This window comes from Sinohyriopsis cumingii, chromosome 8 (genome assembly GCF_028554795.1).
Source record: "Sinohyriopsis cumingii isolate HCF-2022 chromosome 8, ASM2855479v2, whole genome shotgun sequence".
NCBI lineage: Eukaryota > Metazoa > Mollusca > Bivalvia > Unionida > Unionidae > Sinohyriopsis > Sinohyriopsis cumingii.
This window is the reverse complement of record NC_142968.1, coordinates 125,002,246-125,014,098: the sequence shown is the minus strand read 5'-3', so window position 1 is coordinate 125,014,098 and position 11,853 is coordinate 125,002,246. Positions and strand designations below refer to the sequence as shown.

General features: G+C 35.0%; 1 protein-coding gene across 4 annotated transcripts in view; it reads left to right on the top strand.

Moving 5' to 3' along the window:
• Positions 1-487: 487 nt before the first annotated feature.
• LOC149794577 (uncharacterized) overlaps positions 488-11,853 on the top strand; it is a 45,563-nt gene continuing 34,197 nt past the window's right edge. Inside the window, exons 1-3 of one of the 4 annotated variants that reach the window (XM_089968859.1) lie at positions 488-639; positions 6,721-6,797; positions 7,272-7,574. In XM_089968859.1, coding sequence (XP_089824985.1) covers positions 6,731-6,797; positions 7,272-7,574 — 370 coding nt within the window. In that variant the 5' untranslated portion in view covers positions 488-639; positions 6,721-6,730. Of the gene's footprint in view, positions 640-3,743; positions 3,887-5,644; positions 5,805-6,720; positions 6,798-7,271; positions 7,575-11,853 lie in introns of those variants that run through there. The other 3 variants (XM_089968860.1, XM_089968856.1, XM_089968858.1) reach the window with 3 other exon arrangements.

Genomic DNA, 11,853 nt, shown 5'->3' with positions numbered 1-11,853 from the left:
ATATATTGCGTGGGTTTATGAACTTTCCTGTACCTCAGACAGATGTTCTATTATTGACATTTCCACAGTAGAGCGAGTTCGGTACAAGCGCATTCAAGCAAATTGCGAAAGGATATTCTATTCTACAATAGCCCCTCAACCACCAAAAGCGAAACGCTATAAAAAGATTTAATGTATTTTATACTTTCAAACACACGTGCCAATCGATTAAAGAATGACTTGCACAAGGCTATCGATGTCTATAGAACTGACAAATGAGCATTGTGGCACATACAATAAATATCTGTATATCTATTTATATATTTTTCTATCTATCTATATATCTCGCTTTCTCTCTGTCTCTCTCTCCTCTCTCTTTAAATATATATATAATCTCCACCGATATAGACTTTTATATGATCGGCTTTACTTTAAATGTTTATTTTTAGAAAGGTAATTTCCGAAACGTCACCTGTTACAGAGTTGTGTATTAGCTCTTTGCTACTCTAATCATTTGTTTTTGTCATACATAAGTGTCGATAAGTTGTCGTGTTCTTGAGTGTATGTTTAATGGGAATACCTGTTTAGGAAGTGTTTTCGTTTAATATTTCAACATTTCAAGTTTCCACAGTATTTAAACATGTAACTTGATTTACGTTGGTAAGTACACTATGATTATTTTTTCTCTGTACTGTCTGTGGCTTCAAAACATGAAGCAACTTTACCTTGAATGTATTAGCGAAACACCCGTCTTGGATAACTGGAAAGGTGCCCAAACAAGACATTGTTTATTAAAGATACATATAGGCCCTTTGCAAAAACGTAATGGGAGAGAAGGAACATTGCTTTTGAAATCCTAGTTACTGATTTAATAAGTTTTTTTGCAATGTGTAAACTGTTGATACCTCGTTTGAGTGGTATCTCTAACTTTCATGGTAGATTAACCGTTTTAGAAACAATGATCTCATAAGAAATATGAATTATATGTTGATTCATTTGGTAGATTTTGCAAATATGAACATGAGAGGTATAACGAAATGATTAGCATAATGGTTTTCGCTACAATGTTTATCTAAAGGAGATGACGCAATAGACGAACCCGAATAAGATCTATCAGGAGTATATCATTGCAACAGCGATACGGATAATCAAAATTACCGCTGATATTAAATTAACTCTAAAATTACCAAATTTTACGATTATATGTTAGTTTGGTGCCTACTTTTAAATAGTATTAACAACGAAACATGAAGACTAATTTACCTGCATGATTAAGCTCATTCAATTGAAGAACGAAGTATGTGTACGTTTTCTAAATTCTTTCTGTAAATGGGTCCCCATTCAGTTTGAAAAAATAAAAGATTCGCCTACTACTTAGGAATGCAATATTGCTTAACGAACTATGCAACTGCGCACTCAAGACACGTTCAGAATATAGAAAAGACATGTGTATGAAAAGAAAAAGAAAAACACTATTCTTGATTCGTACCATTGGCAAACCCGGCTATGTACGTTTGTAAAGGTAACTAATCATTCCGGTCAAAATACAAAACATTAAAATAAAAACTAACACCAACTCGATAGAGTCTTCATGCCTTACAATTTCCATTCAGAAGTTAACAGTAAGATAGCTTTCGAAGAGCATTTTGTTTTGTTGCTTTCTTTACCTTCTCTACCAAACTATTTTATTTTCTCAAATGTAAACTATCTTGCTTAAGACGTAAAGTTAAACATTATTCTAGCGGAAAGAAACACTTCATTCCACCATTTATGATTGCATATTTGAAGAGTGGCTGAATGACATGCAGGTGAGAAAATAAACTAAATACATTGAAATCATATATGATATGTCTGCATATGCTGCACATAAAGCAGTTGTGGTGTACAATACTAGAGTCGTCGTGATCGAATAGCACACGTTTTATTGAAAGTACTAGACACATCATGAAATACTAAACTAGGACTGGCGACGAAAAATTAGAACATTGAAAAGTTAGATCTCGACCTATAATTTTATCAGCCGAAATGTTAATTTAGAGATGAGCTGCAACAAAATGATAATATTTTAATTAAGAAAGCAGCCTAAAACTTGTTTCTTTCTTTGTTTATTGAAGCCATTTGTCTACCATTTATTATAAAAATATCTATGTTCCGCCTGGCACCCTAAAACGCTTCTTGCATAAAAATGCGAGTTTGATATATTCACGCCTTTTATAAATACTTATTATCGAAATGATATTAATTTCCCAATAAGGTTTTCCTTTGGTACAACGAACCGTTTTGATTTTCATATCAATATCTTTTATGCGACAATATATATATATATATATATATATATATATATATATATATATATGTATGTATATATATATTAGCTGTTTGTTACTCTAATCTTTTCTGTCTTACAGTTAAATTTCGTTAAGTTGTTTTGTTCTTGTGTGCGTGTTTAATGGGAATTCCCGTCTAGGAAGAGCGTTTGTTTAGTATCTTTATTGCCACCCCTTTCTACGGGATTTATGCATGTAACTTGAGGTAAATTGGTAAGTACACAATGATCATTTCTTCTCTAGGCTCTTTGCGTCTACAAAACACAGTCTACTTTATCTTGAAAGTATCAGTGACACACCAATCTTAAATTACTGGTAATGTGCCAGAACAACACAGTGTTCATCAAAGATATATATAGGTCCTATGCACAAACGCTATGGGAGAGAAGCAACTTGTTTTGGAAATCCTAGTTACTGAATTACTAAATATATATTGTAATGAGTAAATTGTTGATGAATTGAGTGGCATCTCCAACCTTTATGGCGGATCAACCATTTTCAAAAAACATCGGTATATATATATATATATATATATATATATATATATATATATATATATATATATAAAAGTCACAAAAATCGTATTATTAGTGAATGATATACCCAACATTTGCTATAAATAGTTTCCCTTGTGTTTTCTACCTAATTCAGTTCATTCAGACCAAATCGTATGCATAGTGGCATTGTTGAGTATACTTCTAATACTGGTAAAACGTTAGGAATATTTACTGTCTAAAATCCATTTCTACGAGATTTTGTAAGCACATTGCTGACACCATACATATTGGTTTTTTCATGTTGCGAAAAAATAGTGTTTCTTGCCGGTTCAGCTAATTAGTGCGTATAATTTAACACTACATATATCTAGTTATATATTGAGTGGGTTTATCATCACTCCCGTACCTCAGATAGATGTTGTATTATTGACATTTCCACAGTTGTGCGAGTTCGGTACTGCTCGGTGAATGCAAATTGCCAAGAATATTCTATTGTACAATAGCCCCTCAACCACCAAAAGAGAAACACTATAATAAGATTTTATGTATTTTATACTTTCAAACACACGTGCCAGTTGATTAAAAAATGCCTTGTACAAGGCTATCGATTCTATAGCACTGACAAATAAGCATTGTGGTACATACAAGGCATGTCAATCTATTCATCTATCTATCGGTCTGTGTATATATATATATATATATATATACACACACACACACACACACAATCTCAATCGAGAGCAGATGTACTGTAAATGTTTATTTTCAGAAAGGTAATTTCCGAAGTGTTACCTGAAATAGATTTATTTAGTAGCTCTTTGCTAGTCCAGTCTTTTGTTTTTGTCATAGATAAGTGTCGAAAAGTTGTTGTGTTCTTGAGTATGTGTTTAATGGGAATAACCGTCTAGGAAGTACGTTCGTTTAATGTTTTAACCTTTCAAGTTTCCATGGTATTTAAACATGTAACTTGATTTACGTTGGTATGTACACTGTGATTTTCTTTTCTCTTTACCCTTTGCGTCTTCAAAGGACGAGTCAACATTACCTTGAAAGTATCAGTGCCGCACCCATCTTAAATAACAGGTAATGTGCCGAAACAACACAGTGTTTACTGAAGATTTTATAGGCCCTATGTTCAAACGCTATGGGAGAAGAGGAAAGTTATTTTAGAAAATCCTAGTTACTGAATTACTAAGTGTATATTGTAATGAGTAAACCATTCATGCTTCGTTTGAGTGGTACCTCTAAATGTCATGTCGGATTAACCATTTCCAAAAATATAAGTATATATATATATATATATATATATATATATATATATATATATATATATATATATATATACAACTGTCAAAAGATCTTATATTTAGTGAAGGATTTACCCAATGTTTACTATATATAGTTCTTCTTGTGTTGTCTACCTATTTCAGTTCATTCAGAACAAATCGCATGCATAGTGTCATTGTTAGGTATTCTAATATTCATAAACCGTTAGGAAGTTATACTAAAATCCTTTTCCACCTGATTTTGTAAGGATATTGCTTACACCATACATACTGGTTAGATCATGTTGCGAACAAATAGTATTTCTTGCCGGTTCAGCTAAGCAGATCATATAAGTTAATACTACCTAAATCTAGTTATATATTGCGTGGGTTTATGAACACTCCTGTACTTCATATAGATGTTGTATTATTGACATTTCCACAGTAGGGCGAATTCGGTACAAGCGCATTCAATCATATTGCCAAAGGATATTCTATTCTACAATAGCTCCTTTAACACCAAAAGCGAAACGCTATAAAAAGATTTAATGTATTTTATACTTTCAAACACACGTGCCAGTCGATTAAACAATGACTTGCACAAGGCTATCGATGTCTATAGAACTGACAAATAAGCATTGTGGTACATACAATGCATATCTATCTCTCTCTCTTTCTCTCTCTCTCTCTCTCTCTCTCTCTCTCTCTTCGGAATGCAGCATTGCTTCACGCACTATGCAACTCGGCACTCAGGACACGTTTAGCATATAGAACAATCATGTGTATGAAAAAAAATAATAAAAGTTATGTCCTTGATTCATGCACTTTGCAAACCCGGCAATGTACCTTTGTAAAGGTAGCTCATCATTCCGGTCAAAATACAACAATTAAAATAATAATGAACAACACCCGTATAGAGTCTTCATGCCTTACAATTTCCGTTGAGAAGTTAAAAGAAGATAGCTTTCGAAGAGTATTTTTGTTTTAGTTTTATTTACCTTCTCTCCCAACCTGTTTCCTTTTCTGAATTGTAAACATATCTCGCTTAAGACGTATAGTAAAACATTGATCTAGCACAATAATAAATTTCATGCCACAGGTTATGATTCTATAAATCTCGTTATATATTGCCTGGGTTTTTCAACACTCCTGTACTTTAAAAAGATGATGTATTTTTGATATTTCCACAGTAGGGCGAGTTCGTTACAAGCGCATTCTATGAAAATTACCAAAGGATATTCTATTCTACAATAGCCCCTCAATCACCAAAAGAGAAAAGCTACAATAAGATTTTATGTATTTTATACTTTCAAACACACGTAAAAGTCAACTAAACAATGACTTGCACAAGGCTATCGATGTCTATAGAACTGATAAGTATGCAATGTGGCACTTACAAGGCATATCAATCTATTTATCTATCTATCGGTCGGTCTTTATCTATCTATCTATCTATTTATCTATCTATCTCTCAACCGATGTAGACTCTTATATGAGCGGCTATACTGTAAATGTTTATTTTTAGAAAGGTAATTTCCTAAGCGTTACCTGAAATAGATTTATGTATGAGCTCTTTCCTACTCCAATCATTTGTTTTCGTTATACATAAGTGACGATAAGTTGGTGTGTTCTTGAAGGTGTGTTTAATGGGAATGCCCGCCTAGGCTGAGCGTTCGTTTAATATATTAACGTCTCAAGTTTCCACGGAATTTAAACATGTAATTCGATTTACGTTGGTAAGTACAATAAGATTACTTTTTCTCTATACTCTCTGCGACTTCAAAACACGAAGCAACATTACCTTGAAAGTAACAGCGAAACACCCGTCTTGAATAATTGGATATGTGTCGAAACAAGACAGTGTTTATTAAAGATAAATGCAGGCCCTATGCACAAACGCAATGTGAGAGAAGGAACAAATTATTTTTGAAATCCTAGTTACTGAATTAATAAATTATATTGCAATGTGTAAACTGTTGATGCCTCGTTTGAGTGGTATCTCTAACTTTCATGGTGGATTAACCGTTTCCAGAAACAATGATCTCATACGATATATAAATTATATGTTGATTCAATTGGTAGTGTTTGCAAATATGAACATGATAGGTATAAGGAAATGATTAGCATAATGATTTTCGCTATAATGTTTACCTAAAGGAGATGACGCAATAGAAGAACCCGAATAAGATCTATCAGGAGTATATCATTGCAACAGCGATACGGATAATCAAAATTACCGCTGATATCAAATTAACTCTAAAATTACCAAATTCTACGATTATACGTTAGTTCGGTACCTACTTTTGAATAATATTAACAACGAAACATAAAGACTAATTTACCTGCATGATTAAGCTCATTCAATTGAAGAACGAAGTATATGTACGTTTTCTAAATTCTTTCTGTAAATAGGTCCCCATTCAGTTTGAAAAAAATAAAAGATTCGCCTGCTACTTCGGAATGCAGTATTGCTTAACGAACTATGCAACTGAAGACACGTTCAGAATATAGAACAGAGATGTGTATGAAAAGAAAATGAAAAACAATATCTTTGATTCATACCATTTGCCAACCAGGCTATGTACATTTGAAAAGGTAACTCATCATTCCAGTCAAAATAATATAATTTCTTTCTTTGTCTTAACATTTCAGATCGAGGAGGATGACAAATTTGTCGTACTGGATTTTCGGTACATTGGTACTGTTGATGGAAGATTCAACTACTGTCTGTGCGTGTTTTCGCATTTATTTTAATTTATTTTCATATGCATCTTTACTTATCTGATCTTTCATTATGCGGATTTATGATTCCACTAATGCAGCTTGAAAGTATTTTCTATTTCAAAGTGGAAAAATTTTACGAAGGAAAACTTAAAGCGGCAGTATGCCAATATACATCGGCATAAAATATCCCTTTAACTGAAATGAATAATGCGCAAAGGTTAGCATCTATTATCATTGATATTTGAAGTTTGTTCATCACAGTACAAATAAACAACTTCTTTAACAAAAGGCTATAATTTAGTGCCAGAAAGCTGGAGATTGCTCACATCTGAATCCTCATCATTAGGAGCAACATTATTATTAATAAAATTGTTACTATTATTATTATTATTGTTATTATTATCATTATTATCATTAATTTGTTTTTGTTGCTGATTATGGTGATGGTGAGGTGTTGGTCTGCTTCTCTTTCTTTACAGGCGCAGAATACGGTCACAAATATGCCTGCAGTGGGGATTTCGTTCAGTTGTTTCGAAACATTACGATCGATAGTACTGACATGGTGGTGTCTCTTTCGATAAAATCATCGACTAATCGAGTTATTGCCATGTGGACGTTGGATAATGCTACCATATCTGTTGGATACTCGAGGAAGGTTTTTCGTGACAAATATGGTGATATTTGGATTCGCAATGTTTCTTCGTCAGACGAAGCACAATATAACCTTAAGGTCGGAAAAGGAATTTTTTTGGGTACATATACGGTGGATTTAAGTGTACTTGGTAAGTAATCATACTTGGAGCAACGTATAGATGAGCAAAATCCAATAAACTTCCATATCACCTTTTTCTTTAGTATTTTCGAAGACCATTTAAGTCATTAAATATAAAACCAGAACATGAACAGTTTCCAGCTCATGCTGCCCTTTCAGATTCTTAACGCGGAATTAGGTTATTGTACGTTAATTCTCGTTTATACTACATGATTCTCTTACATATTGTATTGAACAGACTTTGCCTTGATTCGTATAGATACAAGTGGGTTTTTTTTCCTTAATATGGTTCTACTACTATGAATGTCTTCGGTGGGTGTGGGTGCTGCATACGATTTGCTCGGTTAAGGGATAGCAAGTCAAGATTCTCCATCTATGACAACGTTCAATACTTGTTTTCTTTTCTCCTTATTCTTAGAACAACCTGGATTAGAAATATAATACATAAATTTATATGGAAAGCAGAGTCCCCAATATAGAATCTATATATTACTAATTTGCAAAAATTAGAGTATTACCTTAAACGTTAAGAAACATGGAGCATCAAAAAAGTGCAGAAATATAAATCAATATAAATAACAAGCCCAGGACATGTACCAAGTTTTCTTGTTCACTTTCAGTATAATGTCAAGGTCGAAAATTTTAAATTAAGCTCAGCTGAAAATGCTATCTTGTTTATAACGTGGAAAGTTATTTTACATTTGCAGTACTCATAATATATGCCGTTTTAGGTTAATTTGAGATGATACAGATTTAAACAGTAACCGCCGCGTAACAAAGTGCTGCGTGAAATTATATAACATTTATTACAAAGCAGTGTTACCATTTAAGTACTTGTATTTTACTAATATCATTGTATTAAGCTTTAAATTGTTACAGTGACTTATTCGTAAAGGCAACTTCAGACTCGGCTCTTAGGCAGGGTAATCCGTTTATTTGAATGAAATTGAGCGAAATGTCGTTTCTTTGCGTGCTTTATACATTGTATACTGATGAAATACAATCTAAACGATAGAAACAATCATAACTAAATGTATTATGTCTACTCGACCGACAAAGATTCTGATAAGGCATTAGCACCGATAAGCACGGCCAACAGCCAGTCTAAATTTTCCAGCTAAATGTCACTATATGTCAAGGTGAGATACATACGCCATCAGGTGCAGGTAGCTGGCGCATTTCATGACTGTGTTCCACTAAAATACAACATAGAGAATAAATACACCATTCAGATGTAAATATTTATCTTTTTATTAGCTGGCATTATTTTACAAAATGATATTTAGGCATTATAAGAGCAATGTTGAGCGAAACACACGTACCCCTTCTTCGGAAAACGTAAGCGGGGGCTACATTCCGTCCACATGTAAATATAGTTTTTATTCCCAATTTTATTAAATATATGTACTTAGGTTTAGTTTCATGTTAGTAGTAAAGGGGGCCACTATAGCCTCAATGGAAATTAGCATTACAAGACCCCCCTGGGCCACTATAGCCTCAATGGAAATTCAACATGGAGAAAAACCCTGGGCCACTATAGCCTCAAGGGAAATTTAACATGGAGAAAAGTCTTGGGCCACTCTAGCCTCAAGGGGATTGAACATGGGGAAAAAAGCATGGGCAACTCTAGCGACAAGGGAAATTGAACATGGGGAATTGTAACAGGGTCCAGACCTGATGGGTCTATGGAAAGGGAACAGGGCGAGAAGGACATAACACACACACACACACACACACACACACACACACACACACACATATATAAAATAATAATTCGGGGGTAGGCAATTGAAAGTCATTCTCTTTTCGAGAAATAGGAGTGGCCCTGAAAAGGGCCTTTGTGTTTCTTCTTCTTCTTCTATTTCCTCCACTTCTTCCACCAAGATCTCACTTTTTCCATTATTCCTTTCTTCTTCTTCTTCTTCTTCTTCTTCTTCTTCTTCTTCTCCTCCTCTGTTATCCAGTCAGGATGACCCATGGCTCTGAACTTTTCCTGGACTTTGATCCAATTGTTGTTTAGCCGCTCAAACTCTGCCTCTTTCATTTTGTTTTATTGATCTTTTCTTTCTTTATTCCATCTCTCTTTAATCTTCTTGACCTCTACCTCCATCACTTTTCTCATCAACTCTTCTCCTTTCTTCAGTCTGTCCTGACCTCTCTCCACAAAAGAGCACTCTGTCCCATGTGACATATTTTCAAGAAAGCACCTGACTTTGCTTGCATTGTCAAGTGCTTCCTTTAGGCTTCCCACTCTGACATAGGTGGGATTTATCATACCTCTCAATCTCTTTTCCTCCTCTTCTATCATTCCTGCTATCACTTCTTTTGCTACATTTAGGCATTTAGCGTAGTACAGGTACTCTGCTATCTTCCATTCTTTTTCTAGTCTCTCCACTACATAGATACCATCCATTATCCAATAGTATATATGTACCAAGTTGTTAAATAACTGACTTGCAACCACCATCTTCGTTTTTATTATTCCGTAGAATGGTTCGAACATCAAACTCTGTGGGTTCTTATACTGAAAGCGCGGACGTGATGGAAAACATCCCCCTAAGACTTAAAATTGATATTACCTAGATCATCACTTAAAACGCGCGGCCGTGAAGGAAAACATCCCCCCTACTTTTCTCATTTCATATAATATACTATCCACATAAGTTAATCAGTAATAAACTAACCCCAAATCTACTATCCACACACACACACACACGCAAAGCAATAAAATTAAGCCCAAATTTACTATCCCCACAAACGTACTTGAGCGCTTACAAACAAACACACACACACACACACACACACACATACACACACACACACACACACAAAGAGTCAGTGTTTATATACACACTACTCTACCTACACACATTGGCAAATCGATGGTTATTTCTTTTCTAGAGTATTGTGTAGCCCTGAAAAGGGCTGTTTGTTTTAGAACTTCAGATGCACCTATCTAATGCTGGCACCTTCCTGGTCTGGCACCACACACACATCTTCGACTCCAGTCTCTTTTTACTTTTTGTCTTGAGAGTGCAGAGGCGGGATGATTCGCTACAGCACCCCAATCCTCTGTCTCTGGTATCTTGTAAGTCATCCTCTCTCCTATTTTCTTTTCCTCCTCTTCCCTCTCTCTTCTCTCCACCTCTTCCTTCTTTATTCTTGCTTCTTCTACGATAGCCTCCGCGGACAGTTCATTTACTATGTGCCTGGCATATTCCAGGTGCATCTGGAGTTCTAGCAGTTTCACAATCCTTGTATTCATTGTCTTGCTGTTAACAGGTCGACGATGGGTAGCCCAACTGACGATTAGTTTTTAAGTTATATTAAAAGCGCGGACGTGAAGGAAAACATCCCTTAAGACACAAAATTTATATTACCTAGATCATAACCCAACAACGCGCGGACCTAAAAGAAACACTCACTCACTTTTTTATACTACCCACCACTATTCTAAAAATGTTCATTAATCACTTCAATATACTATCCACATACTCAAAGCAATCTAACCCTAAATCTACTCTCCCCACACGTCAAGCAGCAAAAAAAAAAAAAAAACAAAATAAAAAAAACAAAACAAAAAAAAAACAAACTTGATCTTAATATATTATCCACACCAACGTACTTGAGCACTTACAAGCACACAATCATATACACAAACACAAACACTCACACTATAAAAGAGTCAGTGTTTATATACACACTACTCTACCTACACATATTGGCAATTGGATTGTTATTTCTTTTCTAGAGTATTGGGTAGCCCTGAAAAGGGCTGGTTTTTTTGTTTGCTATGGCAATCTTTTAGTTTCTAAGAATGCTACGTCCTCTCAGGATGGACTTTCTGGCGATAGGTCTGCTTCTTCGGAGATAAGAAGAACTCTTTGGTGTCGATACGACAATCGACAAAGCCTTTGTCAGGTTCAGGTTGCTGCTGCTGCTGTTGCTACTGTCTCTGAAGTCTGTACTTCTCTGTCCATTCTTCTTTCTCCCTGTTCACTTCTTCTCTGAAGAGCTCTTCGATCAGGTCTTCAGTGACTTCTAGCATTCTCACGTTCTCTATTTCTTCTGGCTTCGGTATCAGACTGTGTCTGACCCTATGCAAATTCACGTAGGCTTCGTTTAGCTTAGCTAGTTTGGAGCACATCTTCGTAGGAGGATGAGTCAACAATGGATGGTTAGACTGGAGGCTACCCCGGTTCTTAAAGTCAAAACGCGGACGTGAAGGAAAACATCCCTCCACGGTTTTCGATCTGCAACGTTTAATGAGTGTCATGAGAAAGATAGAG